The sequence below is a fragment of the Labrus mixtus genome, chromosome 2, assembly GCF_963584025.1.
Source record: "Labrus mixtus chromosome 2, fLabMix1.1, whole genome shotgun sequence".
NCBI classification, from domain to species: domain Eukaryota; kingdom Metazoa; phylum Chordata; class Actinopteri; order Labriformes; family Labridae; genus Labrus; species Labrus mixtus.
In genome coordinates this window covers 29908924-29933210 of record NC_083613.1, presented here as the reverse complement: position 1 = coordinate 29933210, position 24287 = coordinate 29908924, and the positions used below count along the sequence as shown (strand labels likewise).

At 41.1% G+C, this 24287-nt stretch overlaps 1 protein-coding gene across 4 annotated transcripts in view; it reads left to right on the top strand.

Annotated features, from left to right (window-relative positions):
* The first annotated feature begins 491 nt into the window (after positions 1-491).
* tbc1d1 (TBC1 (tre-2/USP6, BUB2, cdc16) domain family, member 1) overlaps positions 492-24287 on the top strand; it is a 47600-nt gene continuing 23804 nt past the window's right edge. The window contains exons 1-10 of one of the 4 annotated variants that reach the window (XM_061065165.1): positions 492-631; positions 1458-2094; positions 17266-17856; positions 19835-19924; positions 20024-20128; positions 21282-21414; positions 22102-22193; positions 23375-23491; positions 23679-23804; positions 24052-24200. In XM_061065165.1, the coding sequence (XP_060921148.1) occupies positions 1495-2094; positions 17266-17856; positions 19835-19924; positions 20024-20128; positions 21282-21414; positions 22102-22193; positions 23375-23491; positions 23679-23804; positions 24052-24200 (2003 nt within the window). In that variant the 5' untranslated portion in view covers positions 492-631; positions 1458-1494. Of the gene's footprint in view, positions 632-936; positions 954-1457; positions 2095-5806; positions 5982-17265; positions 17857-19834; positions 19925-20023; positions 20129-21281; positions 21415-22101; positions 22194-23374; positions 23492-23678; positions 23805-24051; positions 24201-24287 lie in introns of those variants that run through there. The other 3 variants (XM_061065167.1, XM_061065166.1, XM_061065168.1) reach the window with 3 other exon arrangements.

The following is a 24287-nucleotide window of genomic DNA, read 5'->3' as shown; positions in this document are numbered from 1 at the left end:
CTGCAAGCCGACTGTTAAAAGTGAGGCGTCACATTGAAAGTTAACTATTAAATATATATTTTAATGTGTTGTATCAATACTTGATGTGTGAGTTTGCTGATTTGTAAAATGACTGCTTTAAAGCTTAGAGCACCACCAAGTGGAGAGATAGCTTATTACCTGATAAGATAATAAAAGTTAACAGTTAAAGGGACCCTTTAGCAGCAGTCCGTTTCAACAACTACACCCTTTGACCTCACAGTAATTAATTCTAAAACCGAGTTAACAGAGTCTCTACTTTCTGAGTGTCCCTTTAATTTATAAAAAAAAAAAATGCTGGCTTTGTAATTTCACTCAATAAAAACGGCTTTCAAACTGTGCATGAGGGTATTAAATGTTGAGGTATGACGTGCAGCACGTCGCTCCTGCATCCTCCTGCCCCGCATGCATACAGCATGCATTTGCCATGCCCCGGCAGAGTGTGTATAGAGGAGAGGAGGGTGGTAGAGTCTGTCCTGTCTTCTATAATTAACTCAAACTAGAAACGTCTTCTGCTGCGGGGAGATCGTCCTTCCTCTCTCTCTCTGCGTGCGTTTATGAAGCCGCACATACTGGTTCATCTACGCACATCAAACAAGACTGCCGTGAACAGGTAAGGAGGCTGTGCCTTTATGTGGAGCGGAGTTAATTCTGATATATTGTTGACAATATCATCAATGCCCTTAAGGGACAGCATATGTAAATACTGCGCGCGGTGAGGTCTGCGTAACCCCGTGCGTAAAAATCGCTCGTTCCGTGCGTAAAAATCCAAATTAACCGCTGAAGTCAGGCAAGTGAGGCTGCGCTCCACGAGTATAACATCTCATTCTAACTTCCGTTGCTGCTCTGGTGCAGAGGACCGACAGACATAGCGTGCTGCACAGTCCCAGCGGGTTTAGATTAAAGTAGAAGTGTATTGCAAGGTCAAATATGAGGTACGTAAGAAACCGCTTCTCTTTAATTTCCCTTCAACTTCAACGTTTTGAGTCTTTAGCTAATATGATCTCTGAATCATTATACACGTTTTATCACGCAGTACCTTTACTGTTTCCCACAAATCTCTGATGAGCTGATAAAACACAACAGTCATACAGTGTTGAAAATGTCGATTACGTTTATTTATGTTGGATGGAAGGAGGGGCGAGCTGAACCTCTACATCTCTCCCTCTCTTTGGTTGACAGGCGGCCGGCCAAACTTGATCCTCATAGTTCAGCTGTAGTGTGTGTGTCCTTGTGTAAATGTCTAGGTCAGAATTCAAGCCACGTGTTTCTGGTTGGGTAAACAACACCAGGTGGTCATTTTGTAGTACCCTCCAAATGACCCTGAGGTTTTCACACTAAACCTTTAAAGATTAAACATCCAGGGTACACATTTAACTGTTAAATAAATATGTATCTCTTCCTCTGTGTTTTAATATTCCCCTCAAAATGTTTTGCAGGTAAAATCAGAGGCAGACACTGACTCGGGCACCTGCCATGGAGGGGCTCTACTTCGAAGTGAAGCCCGGGCCAGGGAGCTCCGAGAAACCTCCTCTTCATCATATCTCAAACCCGGGCTCCAGTCCGTCGCTTTCCCATCTCTCCTTCTCTTCGGTGTGTTCTCAGAAAGTCACCTCTGCCGAGAAGAGGGTTACAACATGGGGAGGACGGGTAGCGGACGAAGCGGAGTTAGAGGAGGAGGTACGGTACAAACTGACGTTGATCGGCTCTCTGCCTGTGCACCCGCGGACCACCATGGCCATGCTGCCCTGGGTGGTGGCTGAGATCAGTCGGTGTCACTCTGCAGAGAAGGAACCGGCTGCTGGGTCTGTAAGTCCAGGTGGAGGACAGTTGGACCCCTCCTCCTGTAGTCACACTGTTCTTCTGTGTGTGTCGGCCTCATGGGTGCGGTGTATGTCCGTTCTCGGGGAAAAGGTCGTGTGGGACCCCCTGACGCACACGGTGCTGTTTGAATGTCGTCCTCACCAGGTGACCAAGCTCCTTCACAACAGCCAGGAGCCCCGCAGCTTCGGCTGCCTGGTCAGAGAAGCTCCAAACTGTGCCTGCTACGTCTTCCAGTGTCAGGACAGCACCAAGGTAGGTGTGTGTGAATAAGTGAGAACAGAAGTTTCTCATACATGTGTTTGAAAAATAAACAAGAATGGAAAATGTACATTATAAAAACAAGGTGACAAAGGTGAGGGTAAATGTGCCTGCTGGAGCTGAAACTAAGGCCTCAATGAACAACATGATTGGATCTGTCAGAAAGAGGGGAACATTATGAACAAACTCCAACTGTGCCAAATACTCCAGCGTCGTCACGCCGAAGCCGAGGAGGATGATGTTTGATACCAATTATAGCTGCATACGTCAGCCATGAGAAAAAAAAGTCTGGCAACTACAAGACGACAGACAAACAAATTCAATCATCTGAACTCCAATGGCAGATGCACTGTTTAAATCAATTCTGTATTATTAGATAAATCAAGATTTACAGGCACATGACAAAGTATATCACACTTAAATATATCAACACAAGCTCAGCCAATAGGCATGTCAGATAAAAGAAATTAGAGCAGAAAATAAATGATCCGTCTGACAGAAAATCTCTTAATATATATTTTAATAAGTGACCAAAAATACTGCCTGTTTGTCATGACAGCCCTCTGAGGCCTCACTGTAGAAGTGTGTGTACTGTCCCACAGAGCTCCCCTCAGCAATGCCAACAAACACATTCCCCTCGCTCCGCCGTGCCGACCAGCACACTCCTGACCTCAACACTCCTGACCTCAACACTTTCACCTATCCTCCACATGGCACACTCTGCCAGCGGCCTCCGAGCAATTTAAAGCCGCACGCAGCTGGTGTCCCGAAGCCGCGCCTGAAATCGATAGCTTCTTCGTCCCCGTGCCGTGACCGACATACCGAAGACTTCACGCAGCCAGCTGAAAAAAAGAGACAGCAAACAATACGTAATTGGAAACTTAATCCTAAGAAGTCAAAATGTAAAATGCATGATTTTCTCTCTCTCGGCGCACGAGCACGTTTCTGTGCTCACATAACAAATACCTGCATATACTGTAGATAAATGAAGAGCCAGCATGTACTGTAAATAAAGCAGAGTGTGTATACACATCCCTACATCCACTGTTTGTGGTGTAAATGCACACATGCAGATAAACGTGAACTTCAGTATGTCTGTCATACAGGCTGTTACAGTAAGTTGTTGTGATGACTCTGCAGGTATTTGCTTCACTGAGAGTAATTGCCCTTTTTTTTTTGAACATGAACTGAACAGGATGTGGAACTTTGTTACCATAGCAACCACTTCCTGTGGCTTGGCTTCTGTTTTGATATATTTGTGTGTGTGTGTGTGTGTGTGTGTGTGTGTGTTTATGTGTGTGCACGCTTTTTTTCTCTGTCTCTCTTCAGCACTTTCAGGAATGTGGTGATGATGTCATTCTGACCACCTGTTACTCTTGCTCTGTCCCACACACACACACACACACACACACACACACACACACACACACATGCACACACATTTACATAAACCCTTCATGAGAGTTTAATCATTGGACACTGCTCTGTTTTCTTTATAAGATTAATTGCAGTGAACAACAGAAGGGTTATTATGAACATCCCTTCAGAGCAAACCCAAACACACACTTCTGATCTACTAACATAATCATGCACACACTTAACACACGCAAAATCACACTCTGCCTTTCTCTTTTTTTCAAGTGTGGGAGGTGTATGCAACGAGCAGCTACATCACAATTTCATATTCAAAATATTCAAATGTTTCTTTTCAAGGCTTGCATTACAACAGTCCCCATGAAATGAAAAATACATTTTCCTGGTTTTTAATAAAGCATTATTTGAGTTTTAACATCAAAATAACAATATTTTATTTTTTTATAAAACATTTTACATGTCTGATGAGTGATGACTCATCCTGCACTCAGGGACATTTACTAATGTTTCAGCCAATTAACCTTGTGATTGTTTCTATCTATGGCAGTTAGCTACTCTGGAAGTTTAGTTTCATGGGGACTTTAAAGCTCCTTGAGGAACTTGAAGTCTGTTTTGATTTGGCGCCCCCCTGTGGGTAAATGGGTACATCTCATCTCTTTGCTGATTTTGCCCTGTACATGTGTAGGCGCTGTAATTTGACATGAATCTCATCCTGCTTTTACCATTAAGTCAAATATCTCCCTCATCAAGAAAAAGGCTGTTTCAGCAGCTTTTAGCTCAACTCTGAGTCTGACACCTACCTCCCCGCATGAACCATAGAGAAATAATCAATAATCAATCTTTTGGCTGACCAATACAACCAATTTCCATGTATAAACTTTAGCACTGAGTGAACATAAAATCTTTGTGTGTAAAGAGCTGCGGACGCCGACATTGTTGCCGTCATGTGCAAACGTATATCTTGAAGGTTTTTACACTTTTTTTGTACACACTTAATTTCGGCATAAATCTAACTTATTGAAATGGCTTCATTTTAAAATATGCCATTTTTAATGACAATTTAGTTTAAAAAAACAACAACAACTGGTATCATATAAATGATGAAAACGATTCATTGGTCAGCAATATTTAAAACCCTGAAGAGAGGAAGAGAAATGTCTTGTTGGATTTCCCCTGCTGCTCCTGAAGAGAAAAGTTACCACTTGGTGTCCCCACAGTATTTACAAAGTTCACAGTGTTTCTGTATTTGATACAATACAGGTTATTGGTTTGTTTCAGTGCAGTTACTAACAGTTTGTGTTCAAAAAGCCAATTACCCCTTAAGTTCTGTCTGTAGTCATTTAAAATAAAAAGATTTAGTTAATTATTTTTCATTCAATATCATCCAGAATCATTATTACTTAATTTACTCTAGTGAATGAGTCCAGGTGATATTTAGTTTTTCTTACAAAAATGTACTAGTATGTACACAATATTCAAATATTCACAATTATAGATATTCATTTCTTAAACTATCCTGTTGTCAACCAGTCCACATTTGGCTGGTAAACAGTTTTCTTATCAACACTGACATCTTATTTGAGAATATATCGTTCAATGACCACAAAGTATTAGGTTTTTTTAATATGTCGCAAACTTTAATAGTTTCTTGTAATTGTTGTTGCTTGATGATAAAAATCATTTTCATACACTGTGAAGTAGCTCTTCGTTAGAAACTGCTGGTACCTAGTCATTGTTAAAAATACTTTGATATGGCATAGTTTAGTGTTGTTTTTTATTATAATTTGACAGTTTAAGTTGCTTGATATTATAGTCAAAACAGGGTCAACTAGTGTCTGAGGTATTTCTACCATTCCTCAAACAGTTTGAAATCTTCTGGGTCATGAAGGTCACTCTTTCTCCCAGCAGCACTGCATCCCAAGGGCATTAATAACTGCTTAACTGTGCATGCTGTGCCTCTGGACAGGAAACACTGTGTATATATATACTGTGTCTAAGTAGATTACAGACACTATCTAAAAACAATCATGTAACGGTAAAGTGGAAACCCCCCCCTAAAGTGTACCGCCTAAAGTTTGACTGACCCGGGACAGGAACTGTGTCCACCCTTTTCTCTCAGTTTATTGGTGGAATAAGCTGCGACAAGTTATTCACAGTTTGCCACAATCAAGCCGGAAATTTATTAACATTCCTTCAAAATAAAAGCACATCACAGTACTTCTTAAGCGATATCCGTATAAAGCGATTGGAACGATCTTACTTTGAAAATTTAAACCGGATGAGTTGTAGCTATTTTGTGTTGACTTGACAGTCAGGATCCAGGGAGCAGCAAAATGAACTTTCCAATGAAATGATATCGAAGAGTCCCACACTGTCAGGAGCGAGTTACGGAGAAAGTTATCACACACACGCACAGGTCATTGTTTTTGTGAGAGTTTATGGCGGATGGGATGAAAGCCCGACTCCAGCGACTGAACTTGTTCAACAGCAGACAGCAGCACAGAGATGTAAGTGACGCTTAAATGAACAGTTAGCTGACCTTAACCGAGGTACTTCCAACAACGTTAACATTAGCTTCATTAGCATAGCATTTTGTTTGTCGTGTTTAAAAAGTTAAGTTTCTTGAAGTTACAAAACAGTCGTTACATGTTCAGAACAGTTTCCTCATCAATGACGTTTCAACATTATATATTAAGTTACCTGAGACGTGTTGTCTTAAAGTCACATGTGTCTGTGTGTATGGCAGTGTTAAATTAACTTTAACATACTCGGGGCTCTTTTTTTGTTGTTGTTGTTACTATTAAATGAATGTGATGTCTGGGGGTGTTTCTGTGTAGTTTGGTCAAGCAACGTCGTGTTACCTTAACTGGTCAAGAAGTAATGGGTGGAAAATGTCATCACTGCTGGTTGTAAACACTGAGTCTCACCTGGATTTATACAGCTCACAACAGAGATGTAGTTCAGGAGGCTGAAGGAAGTTTAATCATATTGTCAGCTGAATTTAATGTCAGTTTTTCAAACTTCCCATGAAGTATGTTCATGCATGTACAGAGATCAATAAGTGCATGTTTGACAGGTTATTAAATGGGGATTTTAGCCCAACCTGTGCTGTAAATGATGCATATTATTTACATGCTGCCAGCCCTTGTTACAAGATGTGTGACAGGGGATTGAATAATAAAGATAAACTTTATTGATCCCCCATGGGGGAATTTTCTTTGTGTTACAACAGCTCTAGAAAACAGGAAGCAGGAATGTAATTATTAAAAATAACAAGAAGTTAAAAATCAAACATATTTACATCCGTTAAATAAAGGGTGGAAACAATACAATAATAGAATAATACCAGGTGTTTACACTTCCACTTGTGGAAAGAGTTATTGTTATTAAATATTGATGTGAGTGGTGATGCTGTTCAAAGAGTCTGATTGAAGAGTCTGACGGCAGATGGGATGAACGACCTGCGGTAGCGCTCTGTCTTTGCAGGGTGGGTGTCTCAGTCTGCTGCTAATGTTAACACATCTTCCACTTTATAAGTAAGTATGAGTAGTTACAGTTAAAATAATCAATAGTTGTTTCTTTCTTGGCTTTCTTTGAGTTTATTTAGAGACAGGACAGTGGTTAGAGTCAGATATCGGGGAGAGAGAGAAGGGGGGGAAGGAGCCACAGGTCGGATTTGAACCTGGGCCGGCTGCCTGGAGAACCACAGCCTCCGCACATCGGGTGTGAGCACCAACCACCAGACTACAGGCGCCCCTAACGACAGTATTTGTTTTCAAAAATGTATCTGTAATGGTAAATGCTGCTCTAGCTCATAGGATTTTTTTTTTTGCCTGGAGGTTAATTGCCGTACTAACCTTCAGGGGTTTCTTCTGTCAGTTGTTAAAACACTGCTTGTGCTGATGTGCATTTTTCACACTTTTCTTAAATGTTCTCAACAAATGACGAATTGAGAGGATAACCTGCAGCTCACTCAGTAATGGAAACAAACATCAGCTGTTTTCTTGTAAAAGTTCGCGGTGTAATGTGTCTCTTAGGAACCTGCACAGTGCATCATCATGAGGAGCTCTCCTGTTCGTCTTCGTTCATGGTGTTGCTCAACATGTCTGTTACAACACTGCATGGTTTTTCTCGTTTTTAAATGTTTCTCTCCTTGACTGGGTGCCGGTTCTGTTAAACAGTGGCTTATTGGCTGTCAGACCCTCAACGCAAGTGGCATACGGGAAAATCCAGTCTGCTTAGCAGTTTGTAAACACGAGCCAAAAGTAGGTGTATGTGAGTGAGTCATGGCGATATCACCTCCACTGCCATTGAGCTCATCCCAGGACTTCACTCCTGAACCAGGAGGCAGCAGGTTTTGTTCTTCATATGAGTCACATATCTGTCTCAAGCTCTCACTTCTCTCTCTCTCTTACGGCTGGTTTCACTTACAAGCCATCTAAATCCTCACCTTGAGGTGAGAGACCCAATATGGGAAAAATCTTAAATTTTTGCATTTGCCTCTTAGTTTTCTGATTAAGATTGGGATAAGAAATAGAGCCTTTCGTTATAATAGCTTTTAATTCATAGTCACTGTGTTGGAAAAGTGGAAACCAAAAAGTGAGATTCATTTTGCTTGAATTACAAATGCTGCCTGTAAGAAATTCTCCAGAGTGACTTGTTGCTAAGCTGACGTATAACTTCTACAAATTAAAACAACTGCAGTCTGTCTCATCTTGTTGAAGTACCCTGGGCTGTATTTTGATTTTGGAAGGAAGAAAAAAACTTTTAAAAGTGATAGGGTTCAATGATTATCCAAACTAATTGAGACTGTTTTTTTGGGGGTTTGAAATGTCCCGTTTCCTTCTCTGGCATTCTCTCTTCTTGTAATCCCCTGCGTCTCACATGTTTCTCCCTCCCTCTTCATGTGACACAGTCGCTGCACTGTTGTAAAAACATGCCCGTAAACTTAAGGCACCTTCCTGTCTTTATATAACCAACAGTCTGTCCCCGTCAGATGTGGGTCTGCTTTTTGTCTATTTGTCTAGCAGTCTGTCTTTTTTTTTTTTTTTTGTCTTGCCTCACCTGTCACCCTGTCAGTCTTGGAGCTTCACTCTAAACACTCATGGTCTTATAAAATGGGGTCACTGTCGTAATCTGTGCAGCTTCTTGACCTAAATATTTCTTCGTAAAAGAGTTCATTCTGACTCAGCAGAGCACATTGTCAACAGCTCCCTGCACTGTGTCCCTGGTCCTCCTAGAGTGATGTCAGTGTGTTGGACTTCCTTGTGGTTGACCATTTTAGTGACCCAGTGACACTTCCTGCACGAAGACTTCTCCCAATCAGTGAAAAATGTTCTTTTGTGCACTCGGCTGTCTGTTAGTGATGATTCTCGTCAGTTGTATGGCTCCTGGACTTTGAACTTCAGGGAGCCATGGCCATGCTCCACAAGTCACAAGACCCAGGCACATGAGCACGGGAAGTGCAGGATGGGAACTTTAGTTGGCCAGTCATCCTTGTTGATTTCCTTGGCTGGCTAGTGTGTCATTTGGCTTTCAGTGGCAATCATCTGTAACGTCTACTACTTCCTGTAATCTCTATCCAGGCCTAAGCAAGTGGAATATCCATTCAATCCAGTGTGAGAAATTTCCATCACAGTGGACAGATCGCATCTTGTAGCGCAGTATTCTGATCTAGAAAATGAAGATAAAGTTGTATGTTTGCTGTGTCAGGTTAAGTGGCACATAACCACTCACCTGGAGCAATGTGTAACCAGCACAGGTTTGTTGGCGTTAACCTGCAAGGAGGACAGGCAGAGGTAGTATAGCTAACGTTAGCCACGCGCTGCAAACCAATTTGACATAGTTGGCCACAGACGCTATGATCCCTTGTCTAGTTGTGTTGATTCAATTTTGCTTTTTTGGAACGTTTTCTTAACTTTAATCTAGTTGACAAGTTTGAGTTCAAATTTGCGTTTAATCAACAATGTCGCTTCGGTCATCCTTTGTTTTATCTTCAGTGTTTGTTGGCCAAACATCTTCTCATGTCTTCTATTGCTAAATAAAAGGGGACACACAGTTATACTCCTTCAGTCTTGTAAGAGGGATGATAGATGGTTAGAAAGCCCAGAAAGAGAAATGCCAGTTAAGCCAAAGACTAGATCAAGTTGAAATGATGCAGACACATTTCTTTCTTTTATTTTAGGGCGTTTCACCAGTAATGTAAAGAGTGACGCTAACTGCCTATACCCTTCATATGATATCCTCGCCTTTGAGCTTTTTATGTTCCTTTACAAACGCAGAAAAGTTGATTTTGTCCGTTGCACTGAAATGCAGCTTCTCTTTTACCTGTGGCACTTGTGTAACTTCCCTCTTTTTGAGGTCAGTGCTACAGTAGCTCTATTTAATTCCTACTCTGTGAGAGACACTGTACTTTTCAATGTTGTTCCCCTGTGAGAGGCCAAGTCTGAGGGTCACAGCCTGAGGCTGTGTCCAACCGCCTTCCTGTCTGAGATCAGCCTCATACAAACATTTCCCCAAACAAGATACTGTACTGTGCTGTGTGTCTTTAGCTTATTCTTCCTTCTGAAGAGTAAAGCCCTTACTCTGCTGCCCTTCAATCCTTATAATCCACAACTCAAAGCAGTCTAAAAAAGGAAGGGAATTGTCGGAAGGTGTCTAAAAAAGGAGAAGTATTAAAATAAAAGTCTTTCATTGGAAAACACATTCTGACGTACATGAAATGTGACTGTGTTCATTCGTCAAGGTTACAGAGATCTACAGCTTTCAGTAAGGCGTAACAGCCATTGTTTTTCTGAAAAGAAATGAATGTGTTCTCTCCTACACATTTACAGAAACAGAAAGAAACACATGCTGCTCAGGGTCTCTCATCCAAAACTATGACACCATAGTTTGATGATTTGTAAAAGTAGTATGGGGAGTTGTCGTCTGTGTTGTAACGCTGCCACCATTACAGATAAAAATCCATATGGCTCACGCATACATCATGTTCAGGGACTTTGTTAGACTAGAGGTTCATACAAGTTATGTCATTTCATTCCAATGAAATTGCTGCAAATTATGTTCGCTAATGTTAACAGTAAGTGCTGCTCTCCGAGAATCTTCTGCTGTTTCACCGCACAGTTAGATGCGCCCATTGTTTTTGGAAACATTTGGGATAAAACACCACAAAGTAATCATGTTAGGGCTGTGTGTGTGTGTGTGTATCAGAAAGAATGTGACCATACATGGTATCATGATAAATGGTTATGAATCGACAAACTGTGTGGTATTTTATGACATATTGCATCCTTTGTGACTCAGCCTGTGTTCTTCATTTTAACATTAGCATTATTTTGTTAATGAGAGGGAGAGCTCAAAGTCTGAAGACTAACTTGCCTTGCCGGGGCCCCACGTTCGATTCCCACCCTTAGTGCAATGCTGCATCAGATCACTCATTCTCTCTATCTGTCCACTTTAAGCTCCTGTGAGGAGGTGTGGCGTATTCCTTGTCTCTTTGCTGATCTTGTCCTGTACATATGAAGGTACTGCTGTCTGACAAAAACAACCTTCTTCTGATAATGAAACGTATCACTCAAGGTACATATTTGTTGTGCTGTAAATCACCTCTTCTGAAACCTCTCCCATGGAGCGGTAAGACATTATAAATTACACAAAAAAATGGTCAGTCTTGTTTTTTATGGCCTTGTTTGCTTTTGCTGGTAGCTTAGTGATGATTGGCTAATAATCAAGTTCTGATTACGATGCTGGCTTCTCACGATCATAAAAACAAGATAGTCGAGATGATTACTGTGCTGCATATCGTGTTCTGTACATTTTGTCCATAGTTGGTTTTGTCATGTGTAGCTGTCAAAGTATTAAAAGATGAAAACGCAATTAATTGCTTAATTTCTACTTTTTTTAGTTTGAAGTAAAGTATGACCTTCAGGTAGATCGGAGGTTGCATTGTTAAATTAACCACAAAAAAGGGACCTCGTGGGGCGCTGGTGGCGAAGTGGTTAGTGCGCGCGCCCCATGTGTGGAGTCTGTAGTCCTCAAGCGGGCGGCCCAGGTTCAAATCCAACCTGTGGCTCCTTTCCGGCATGTCATTTCCTACTCTCTCTCTCTCTCCCTGATTTCTGACTCTATCCACTGTCCAATCTCTCAAATAAAAAGTTACTTTAAAAAAGGGACCTCGTTACGGATGAAAAACTAAATGAAAAACAGCTCAAAGGAACAGAAAAAAGTGAAATGCTTTATTTCACGAGGTTGATATTACTTTGGACTCATCAACTGGGCTGTCTAGCAGTTATTTGTATAAGTGAAACATTCAAAGAAGCAGCAGTGTCGCTCTTTTCTTTCTATGCGACTACAGGGAGACACTGCAGAGAATTATCCATGTTACGCCTTAAAGGATAATATAGCGTGACATTAATCACGATTAAAATTCATTCATTTCAGACCTTAATAACGCTTAACTAGTTAATTTTTTCAAGATTTATTTTTGGGCTTTTTGTGCCTTTAATGGAGAGATAGGACAGTGGATGGAGTCGGAAGCCAGGGAGAGGGAGTGGGGAACGGCGTGCGGGAGGGGGGCCACGGGCGGGGTGCGAGCCCGGGCCACCCGCTTGAGACGACAGCCTCAATACGTGGGACGCTTAACTAGTTAATGCTGACAACACCGTTTTTACAACTACATATTGTTATTTTTATATATCTATATTTTTTATTTTAAATGATTGAACTCTAAGTTCAGGAGGAACAAAGAAAATGTAAACGTAAAAATGTAAATATTTTTCAGGTAGATTGAAATGTTTGCGATGGATCTGTGAGTTTCACCTGCTAAGGCAGTGACCAAGAAAATACTATGACATCCTCATACTGAGACATAAAGGAGCTTTTCTCTGCCAAACAAAGCACAGGGAGTGACACTGTGGTAGGCTTAAACGTAGTAAAGTTTGAAGCAGTTCAATTTAGAAACATACCCCCCTCCTCCTTTTGACTTTTCTGTGTCTAATGACAGAAGAACAGAGAGGAGAGAGGCAGAGACAAGGACAAAGTGTGTTTGTAGTTTGAAGTAGTTTCAGAGTATCAAGCAGTGAAAGCAGAAGGCAGAGGAAGAAGGGGTTGATGAATGGAGGGGGGCTAAGCAAAACAGAGAGGTCTGTTGTTAGTGGACAGAGAGCAGACTCGGCTCTCATGGCAGGATGATTAAAAACAAGGAGACACTTGAAGCTAGAGGGTGAGAAAACACGGTGTGTGGATGCTGATGATGGTCGGAGAGAGGAGTAGAAACAGCCAGTTTGTTGTCATTCGTAAAGCGGAATTAAACCTGCTTATTGTGATGAGCTGGATTTGATGTATGTTCAGTTTTTTTCTAGCTCACAAAAATGATTATGAACACCGTGTGTTACCAAGGTTGGTAGCATGGTCATGATGTTTATGCCCTACGAAACAGTAGCCAGTAGTGCAGTAAATCATGCTCTGTGTTTATGTCCTGTGCGATCGCTTATCTTCAGTCTTTAAAGTAAATTTAGAAACAGGAGAAGTTCCATGTTATCCTGACCTGAGCTGTTTAACTGTCCATGATGAATGTAAATAAACAGAGAAAAAATAAAAGAGCCTGGAAGAGTTTTTTTTTTAGATTCTTAAAACATTTAATGACACAGGAAAACGTCACACATGGAGTCTGTTCGTGTTGATGGGACACGTGTCTCTTACTGTTAGTCTGGGAGCATATTCATCGGTTGTTTGCAGGTAAACGGCCCTGAGGCCTAGGGGAAGGTTTCTGTGATTCAGATTTGTGATGAACAAAACAAACCTGTCATGAACAAGTAGAAACTTTCTTTCTCCTTTTTTGTAACTTCCTTATCTCTTATTCTTTTCATCCCCATTCTTGGTGAAGTAGTTCTTGACGTTGAAGATCAAGGTCCAATGTTTAGCCAGTTGTGTGACATCTTTTTTTTTTTTAACAAAAGCTCTATTCAGACAGCACAATGTTTATGCCCCTGGGTTTTCTTTTGTGACTTTCCTTTAATATGAATGTTACAGAGGCATAATGGGATCCCCCATTCTCTCTCCCCACTTGGATAGCTGTCCTATCAAATAAAGAAAAAAGCCAGAAAAATATCTGTAAAGAAAATGTATTCTGTTATAATAATAATAATAATAATAATGAAAAGAGATTTAGTTTTTAAAGCACTTTACATTTTAAGGTAAACTCAAAGTGCTACAGAGTAAAAACAACAACAGGAGCATAAAACATAAGAAGAAAAAGTAAATGAAGCTACATCAAAAGGTGAAGTCACTATTAAGAGTTTCAACAGTTTGTCACTTGTAGTTGTGTACAAAATTCAAAGAATCTATTCAAATTCACCACTTTATTCAGTGAAAAACTATTTATGTCGTAATTTAAACCACAGCGCTGTCTTTTTGCCTTCTTCAACAACAAAAAATGAACTCCTTTGTTAAAGTATTTAGCCGATAAAATCACGCTGAGCAGCTCACAGTTCAGATTGAACAAAGCACAACATGTAAGGCAGGTTTTGTTTTGATAAATGAGCAGAAGTTAGCACACCTCATGCCGATGCAAGACACAGCATGACCTGCCTGGAAGTCATTTGTGTGTGTGTGTGTGTGTGTGTGTGTGTGTGTGTGTGTGTGTGTGTGTGTGTGTGTGTGTGTGTGTGTGTGTGTGTGTGTGTGTGTGTGTGTGTGTGTGTGTGTGTGTGTGTGTGTGTGTGTGTGTGTGTGTGTGTGTGTGTGTGTGTGTGTGTGTGTGTGTGTGTGTGTGTGTGTGTGTGTGTGTGTGTGTGTGTGTGTGTGTGTGTGTGTGTTACATAGACTGCAGATTTAGTTGCTCCTCACTCAGGCATCTCCCACTGATGATATCACTGATGTGACTCAACTACTGCTTCTGCTTTGCTTGTCTACTTCCTCCTTTTTGTTCCTTGGATTGGTTCACTACCAGTACACAGTGTGGGTTTCAAACTAGGCCAGCAGTAGAAGGAGTGTGTGTGTGTGTGTTGTCAGACAAAGAATTGAGTCCTTCTTGTTGATGACGTTATCACTTTGTAACACAATACTTTCATCATAAATGAACAATACCACAAAAACTCAAACTATCTTAGACTTATACTTGGTTGTTGTTATTTCTCTGTTTGGTACGGTTGTATTTATTTGCATAGAGGAAGTCGTCCTCGGAAGTAGCCTGGGAAATGTCGATGAATCTTTGAAGACTTCAGATACTTTCAAAGTAGAAACTAAAGTAAGAAAAAACGTGTTTGCAGCTTTGACTTTTGATCTGTTTTATTTTGACTTGCAGCAGAACAATTCTCCAGGGTTCAGTCTGCCTTACTGCATTTGATGAGTTATTTTGTACGGGATGAGACGGCAGCTTTCTTTGTGTAATCACCTTTAGTTGCAGTCTTGATGTTGCGACAGCTATCGGTAAAAGGCTGCACATGAACAGCACACATTGTCCTTGCATGTGAAACACAATAGAGGTCATCAGGATGCTGAAAGGCAGCATTGAAAATGTTCACTGATACTTTTGTAACATGTTATGCAATGAGATGCAATAGTTGCAGGTTTTGCACTGTTTTGCTGATGCTTTTGTTTAAACTTTGATCGTTGTTACATGCTGGATTAAGGTTGTCAAAGTTTTACATACTTCAGAACTTTTCAATACTTCTGTAATGATCGTTGGCATCATAAACTACCTGAGCTTTTAAAACTACAGATTTTCAGACATATTTTCAACCAAAAGTTGCCGCCTTAAAGGGCCCATATTATGCTTTTTCTGGTTTTATATTCTCTTTAGTGTGTTTTCCAAGTGTCCTGTGCATGTTTAGGCACATCTACTTGCAAAAATTCAAAGTCTGCGTAAACGCGGCTTCTCCTACGTCCTCCTGTTAGCTGCAGCATTAGCTGCATGTAACGCTCGGTTCTAGCCCCCCTCGAAAAAAAATTGCCAGTGTGACGCCTTGTCAGTGTGATATCACTGATCTAAGCCCATTGGCTCGTTGTGGTAAGCCCAGCAGCTCATGTTGCACGCCCGTTAACTTCTGTAGCACGCCCACGATATGCCGTAGCCTGCGGTAGCACAGTAGTGCTAAGGTGCTAATGTTTATGCTCCCCTCGGACGGAGCCAAAGTGGCTGCATTCCCAATATGGTAAAAGGGGCGGGACATTTCCAAGAACAGTGCTGAGTGACTGACCAATTACGGCAGAGCCGACAGGCCGACCAATCAGATCAGACTTGGCACACGTGGGGACTCTGAACGTGGGCACTTCAGAGCCTTAGAGAGAGAGTCAGAAGCGAGCTGGTGCATGGAGCGGCAGTACATGAAAACAGACACTTTTTTATAACGTTAGCTATTGTGAACATACTTTAGTAGGTACATAGATTAAATATACGAACCCCAAAAAGGGCATAATATGGGCTCTTTAAAGCTGTACTCATGCTAGGAAATCCATACCGTGCCCAAACATGTTTGACCCCCAAAGTCCAGTTTGTTTGACTAGTGTTAGTGATCCATACCACGCTCAAGCACGGTACACTTCCTTGGTCCTGGTTTGTTTGGAAAAGGTGTGTTAATGGAGAGATCAGAGGGATGGGGCTGCACACAGTGGGTGCCCCTGTGTGGTCAGGAGTTTGTTACCTTGCTCAAGGGCACCTCAGCAGTACTCAGGAAGTAAACTGGCTCCACCTGGCTACCAGACCTTTGGTCCGCACAGTTACCGTACCTGAAGCGCCTAATGACTGAGCTACTGCTGGCCCAAACTGGCATCAGTAATGTGTCAGGCTGCTTAAATGGTCATGGAAATCCTCTGTATTACTCATGGAAAGAGTTTTCATGGAAAAGGATTTTTTGTCTGAGCAAGAGTCCTGACTTACACTACATCCTTTCTAGGCTGTCCTCATTCAACCCGCAGTGTCTGCTTATCAGCAGGGCCCACATGGAGTAAAAAAAATAAAAAAAAGAACATCTGCACCACAAAATGAGTAAACGTCTTGTTTGGATTGAGAATTATTGCATTTACTTTCAGAAGTTATCAGATTTTACATAGTGGCTAAGGCCTCAATCTTATGGTAAATGTTCAGGAATCCAAGAGCAACAAAGCTTTTCTCCGTTTTATTGTGTTTTTCTTTCTGCTTTTCTTTTCCTTTAGACCGGCTGTGAGGTTTAAAAATGAGTGTGTTTACATAGATTATATAAAGTACATTCACAGCCAAGTAACACACAGTCTCAATTTATTGCATTTCCTGAATAAAGTTTATGAACGGCTATAACTGTGTACAATCTCTCACTAGAAAGGAAACTTTTTCAACTTTAAAATTAACTGCTATATTTGAGTCTTGGATCCAAGTGGGATTTCAGCCAGAGACACACAGTGTGTTAGAAGGGAAAGTGAGGCAGAGCTTGGCCTCTGTCGTTCGGTCTACTACTATGCAACTACAATTATTGTTAGAAATGAGTTGATATTAAAAGATGCAGGGTTAGTGTGACCCTAAATTTATTTAACCGCAATCAATCAGCAGAACTGCCTGTGTCCTACTCCCTATTCCTGACATACTAAGAAGATGAAAGACACTGACTGAGCCTTCTCCAGAAAATAATAAATGTCGTTTTGCCTCACAAGTAAACATCCTACTTCAGTTTAGGAGACCACGAACAACAGGTCAAATGACCGATCTCGATGATGTTAAAGCTTGTAATACATAACCGTACTTTACTCTTTTATCATGCATTTAAAAAGTGTTTCGTTACAATTATACAAGTTTTGATCTCCTGCTTGCTATCACTCCAGGTTCCCGAGATCATCAGTACGTTGAGGCAGGCTGGCAAGAGCTCTGCACGCAGCGATGACACCACCAGCATTTCCAACAAAACTTCCACTGGAGGCCGTGATCCCTCTGAAACAAGCTTCTCTTCTCACTCTACAAAGACAACCTCTGTGGCACCACCTTGTGTCATTTCTCCAACAACATTCTCCAAGAAGTTTGAGGTGCTGTTCTGCGGCCGTGTGAGTGTTGCTCACAAGAAAGCCCCCCCTGCCCTTATTGACGAATGCATCGAGAAGTTTAGCCAGTTGCATGGCTCAGGGACGGCTGGTAAAGGAGAAGATAGAGAGAGATTGGTGGGTGGGCTGAGGAGGGCTCTATCCCTGCAATCCAATGGACTTGGGAGTGGTTCAGTTGGGAATAATGCTGCTGGGAGCCCGACCACAGGGAAGCGTCCTGTCCTGTTTAAAAAAGACCCCAGCTTTCCCTGCCTGCAGGCCCTGGATGAGAATGGACTTTCACCCGAGATCTCCAACAACAACACTACTGATGCACACGCCCACTCTGCTGGAGTACAGCCCACCAGCCTGCAGGAGAACAGGACCATGCTGTTTACGGTACGGACTTTCATGAGTGTACATGCACACAGCCCTGATAATAACTCTGCTTCAATTTTTAGTTCTCTGTATTTACACTGCAAAAAACTCAAATTGTACCAAGTGTCACTCTCATCTATTAGTCAGAATATGTGTAAACCATATTAATCTGACAAGTCGAGTGTGTTAAGTAAGTAAATTACAAGATTATTTATTTTGTATTAATGCGAAGAGATTATAACAGAGACTGCAAAAAACAACTCTTATTTGTCTTAATTATAAGTCAAAATATCTCATTTCATTTTATATTAGCCACATTTTCCTGACAACTCCAGGTATAACATATTTCACCAAAATATGACTAGAATAAAACAAGGCCTTAATTGCTTGTTGAAGTAAAAATCTACAAGTGCAGCAAGGAAAAAAAATTATGAGATCAATACTGCATGACATGAATCTCTAATTTCATTAACTTAAAATGTAAATGGTTCTTGCTGCACTGGAAGCAAATATGACTTATTACATGCAATGTATGGCTTATTTTGGGCCTGTTATATTCAGAAAAACACATTATATCTGGACTTGTCAGGTGAATGTAATGAGATATTTGGACTAGAAATGAAGACAAATACAGCTGGTAAGACACACGTTTTTTCAGTTCAACAGTTATGATCTCATTATGATCAATTCTTAATGAGATAAACTGAAACATGTTTTATCTGATGAACTCTGATGACAGTGGTAAAATAATTCTGAGTTTTGCAGCAGTCTTCTTTCTCTGTATATGCATGACAGTCGAGGATAGGCTTTGTCTTTTACATTTATTATGTATCTTATATTTAAAGCTGCAGAGAGAGATGCTTTTCTTAGCATGAAGGAGGGGACTATTGAAATATTTATGGTTAACTATTTCAGATTGAACCAATGCAGTGGTGAACAACATTGCTACTCATTAATTATGGCGCACTACTCATTACTCATTATTTAAAAAAAAAGGACATTCTTGAGTGTGAGTTATTTCAATTCACCCATATTCATATCGGTTCACTTCTTTGCGATAAGAAAAGTACTCAGCAGTGCAGTATCATTTTTGATCCCTGAAATAACAAGTCCTCATTCACAGTTTCTCATGAAGGACTCAGAGGGGGGGAGAACAAAAGCGAGGCAAAGATAAAAATCCCCAAATGACTCAGCAAGAGCAGATGCTGACTGCTGCTCAAAGTGAGCTCAAGTCCCGCTCCCCTTCATTCACCTTTCATCTGACCTCTGGGACCTCCTGCCATGAGGACGTTTCCTGTTTGTCACCCACACAGGAAATGGTGACCACTGGCACAGGAATCGCTGGGGTCTGTCTCTGCTCCTCTCAGCAAATACAGAAATGTTGTTGACATTGATGATACATCCTGCTGCTGAAATGAATAGTCGACAAAATAAGCTCATCCCTGTGACATCATCCCTTAAATGTGTCGGAAAAAATGAAATCCCCTATTTTTTCATCAGAAGTAGTCGATTATGTGAGTCATATTTAAAACCATTAAGAGGAACTTCAGTCATAGTGCTCACAGAACTTGAAGATAGGGATTTAAAGGATATGAGATCCTTGATTTATTGAGAATCCCATGTTGAGGTTTAGCAGTGATAGTGACTCATGCTCTAATGCTGGTTTGAACGGGGATATCCCATTAAGGGGAACGGTACTAAAATTAACCGGTACTTTTTGAAAAGAGAGGAAATGAAACTGCATCACAGGATCCTATAATAAAACCTTGTATTTGCAAATCACTTGAGAACAAAGTCGACGATTGATTGCTGTTTCTCATTGTGAAAAAGTAGAACCTGGATCATATTTAGTTAATGCTGTGGGCTTCTCATTGCTGTCTCTACAACACCACAAAAACCTCACCACACAAACTGACCAAAGCACTCATTTAAAACTTCAAGCCTGTGAGTCCACCTGCACATACAGAGTCTAAGTATTTTGTGTTTGTTTTTGTTTAAGGTGGGGAGGTCTCAGATCTTTTTGGTCAGTCCAGACACGAAGAAGGTCGCGATAGAGAAGAGTTTCAGAGAAATCTCCTTCTGCTCACAGGTATGGGACTTCAAGTTTCTACCCCAAATGTCTGTTAAGTTTTTGTTTTTTGGCCCCTTCTGAATCCAAAAAAAACCCCTCCCAATCCTTTCTCCCCAGGGTATTCGTCACGTGGATCACTTTGGCCTCATTTGCAGGGAGACAGTGGAAGGAGGCAGCTGCCACTTTGTTTGCTATGTGTTCCAGTGCACCGACGAATCACTGGTGAGAGACACAGAGAGAAGCGGAGAACAGGGAGTAAATGCACTTATGTGAAGAAAACACCAGAATACATTTTCATTTTATTTTCTCTGCCTCTATCCAGTTAGCCGTTACAGATAAACAATTCTGTTGGTACAGTTCATTAACTTAATTTATCCTTTATAATCACATCTAGACATTCATGTTTATACAATGCACACATACAGGGGGAGATAGCCGGGCCCTCCCCCGACTATGAGCTCCCCTCTTCAGCCTTCATTCTCTCCTCCAGCCCCTCTTCCGCCCTGGAGGTGTGGACTTTGTGAAATTTTGTTGAGAACCAGAGGATGACAGGGGGAGATTATTAAAGTATGTGTATAACCTAAAAGTAAATTTTCTTATAATTTTATGTTCTCAACAGTACATTTAAATTATTTTTGGGGGGCATTTTTGCCTTTATTTGATAGTACAGCTGAAGAAAGGGGGTAAACGTTAGGAGGAGAGAGAGGGGGATGACATGCAGCAAAGGGCCGAGGTCTTATTCAAACCTACGGCCGCTGCAACAAGGACTAAAGCCTCTGTACATGAGGTGCGCGACATAAATACCATCGCTCATTATTCTCTTTAACTTTGAATTAGTGCATCTGAGTCATGATGTGACAAATAGACCTTCAGTTTAATTTAAAAAAGATCATTGATGTACACAACTGTTTAGTCTTCAGATAATGACGCAGTGTGATTGGCTTGTTTTTAAAAGGAAGACTTAAATTCTTGAAATAGTGAGTCTCTACAGCCGCTACACATCAATCATTTTAAGTCTTTTGCTGCCGCCTGAGTGAAATAGAAGACCCCTGAGACAAACTGCCTTCTGTTTAACTTTTTGTATTCTTACAATTTCTATACTGAATGATATCGAATACCTTCAAAGACCCTGATTTCCCACATACATTGACATGGAGATGAGCTGGGCTCTGGCATAAATATAAAGTAATATTATATATACCTTAGGTAATGATGAGGAAGATGAGTTTTTCTAATATGTGTCCTCTGTATTGGAATACAGTTTGAAAAAGAAGCTGACCTGTAGCAGTAGCAAACTGAAATGTGTACATTTTAGAAATGCCATGTGATGATATTGACAGAAGAGATTCAGAAGTATTGTGTTTTACTCTTATAGGTGGATGAGATCATGTTGACCTTGAAGCAGGCGTTCTCTGTGGCAGCGCTGCAGCAGAATGCAAAGACCCAGAGCCAGCAGTGTGACAGCTGCCCCATGCAGCAGCTCCACAGGCTGTGTGAGAGGATAGAAGGTACAGTAAGAAACCTGCCCTGGGCATTACAGGTCAAAAACCAAGGACCATTACAGACTTGAATTAGTTAAATGTTTTTCTGCTTAGACATCACAATTCTGCAAGTGTACTATTCAGATATAAACACCAGGAGGATCATGATAAAGATGTTAAATTCTGCATTCTTCTCTCTATTAAACATTTGTTCACACTCTTCAGCAAGTTCACACTTGATGTGAATGTGCTGGATACTGATATTTTACAATGCCTGTCAAATGGACTTGAGCTTATAGAGCTCTTTCCTAGTCTTCTGACTACTCAAAGTGTTGTTACACCGCATGTCACACCGACACATTCACACACTGATGGCAGAGGTTTTAATGTAAAGTGACCATCAGAAGTAACTATTACCATTTATACACATTCATACACTGCAGTGACAAAGCAGTGGGAGCAACTTCGGGATAAGTGTCTTGCCTCAGGACACATCGGACATGTGGCTGCAGGAGCTGGGGATCGAACCCCCAACCTTCCAGTTGAGAAATGTGGACATTTTTTTACTTGTGTGTTGGAGTACTCAAGTTAAATGCAAGTTCAGATTGCTGCTGTGTTTACCAAGTTGCCCTCAATTACACATCCATATATTAAGTAGTTACACAGTGTATGTATATGTGAGATGTAACTGTCTGTTGGCTACATTTCTTTTAGGGCTACATCCATCTAAAACTAAGCTGGAGCTTCAGCGGCACTTGGCCACTCTGGACAACCAGGAGCAGGCTGCAGTGTTTGAAAACACCATGGTAATGTCATGAGTCTTCTCTTTTCTGTCGTTAGCACCCTCGGGGCAATGTGTGAATTCTTCGAGTTCACATAGAGATCACTGCAGATAGAAACAAACCAGTCAGTCTGTAATTATAGCAAGATGAACATGACTGAATCACTGCAGAATCATGAGTTTTTCATGTGGGACTTGTGTTGACGCACTGATCTGTCTGCATTCATAACCCTTTAATACAGTTCACATTTCTGCCAACTCATCTCTCTGCTCCCTCTGGTGATGAACTGCATCCTGCTCTTTATTACTTTGTCTGCACTTCAGTCTCTTTCTCTATAACACAAGTGGATTAGATTGTGGGAGTCAAACTATTCAACTTTTAACAATGGATCACTTATTAATGGAACAATGTTAATACAGATTGTTGTTCACTTAGAGGAAGGGTCGATTGCCCTCAAATATGTCCTCAAGACTCTGCTGACCTCTGCAGGTGATGTTGCTGAACTGCAAATCTATAACGGTGCCGAATGGATGCCTATCTAAACATAGTAACAGAATTTCAAAGCTTTACTTTTGTTAGTTTTGAAACAATAGTTTTGATCCTTAAAGAGTAAGAAGCTGGGTGTACTTATTGTTCAACCAATCATCACATATAACTGTTTTAGTCTTCTGACTGTTGAAGGATGATCTTCATTCAGCTTGTCTGAAATGCACGCACCCTGTTGCAAAAAGTACAGCTCTGAGCTGGTTATGAAACACACTCAAATCAATACTGATGCCTCTTTATGAGCTAGACATTCAGAGACATGACTGATTATTTCTTTATCGCTATTTTTAATGCCTGTTTCTTCTGCTGCAGACAATGTCAGATGTCAGACGAGGTGATTTACATCAGGCTACTGAAGCAGCCTTTGTTTACATTTCCTGTGGCAAAGATTCACAGTTAGTGGGAGGGTTGACTGTTAAAAAGAAGCAGGAAGAACCCTAACCCTCTGAAAACACTTCTTGAAGGCATGAAGAGACCAAGATAAAAATATAGAGCTACCACGTTGTCAACAGGGGACATCAGACGACCTTTAAAAAACGATCAAAATTTGGAATTGGAGTTTTTCAAGTCAATATGGCTAATTATTTATCATGTCTCACTTGTTTCTCAAGGTTTAAACAGTGAAAAAACAACCTCTATATCTTATGTCTTTATTTCAGAGGGCCCGTCCTAAGAGCGATCAGGAAGAGAACGAGTTGGTGATGGCCTCTTTGAGGAATCTGTACGAGGAGAGGCAGAGGAGCCATAAGCACACACTGTCTGGAGACAGCAAACAGGTAACTGTCACACATCTCTTATGCACACTGAACCACTGCTGTACCCGCTTTCCTGTCTCGATGTCCCACATTTCCTCAAAAGTGAACAACAGTTAAATGACTGAATTGTTCTGTATGTAAAGATAATTGTGGGAACTTTTTTTTTTATTAATAAACCATCTACCTGTGTGTCTCCATGTGTGTGTAGGCGTGTGAGGAGGCAGCTCCAGCCCCGGTGGAGGCTCAGCAGCAGAGTAGCAGTCGGCAGCGACTTGAACAGTTCAAGAGCCGAGCCAAGCGCTCTCTCACTGAGTCCCTGGAGGGGATCTGGAAGGTAGCAGCTCTCTTTCATGCTCAGTGTTTAGTCAGCAGTTCTCAAATTGCACTTACATGCTGTTTTGTAACCCAACTTTTAAAAACAGGATTTATAGTAATTATTCTTTTCACAATCACAACTCTGAAATGAACTCTGTAATTATGAGATACTGGTCCTTGAAACACTGTCCTGGTTTGTGACTTTTGATCTACGTAAAAGTCAAGATACTGTGTAAGCTCAGTGTGTGGGTGTTTTCTTTTTGCAGGGAAGCAGCAAGGCCAGAGCTCAGAGGGACAACAGTTTAGGAAGTGACAGCGGCTCTTCTGTCAGTACGGTCACCAACAGCCCCGAGCAGTCCAGTCTAGATGAGCCCTCGCCTACCTACTCCCACCTGCGACCCACCAGCCCACTCAGGTACAAACCACCGCTCTGACTCATATCTTTGGGCAGAACAGTCAGTGCTTAAAGGTCAGACCTGCCCTATTTATTTAACTTGGATTT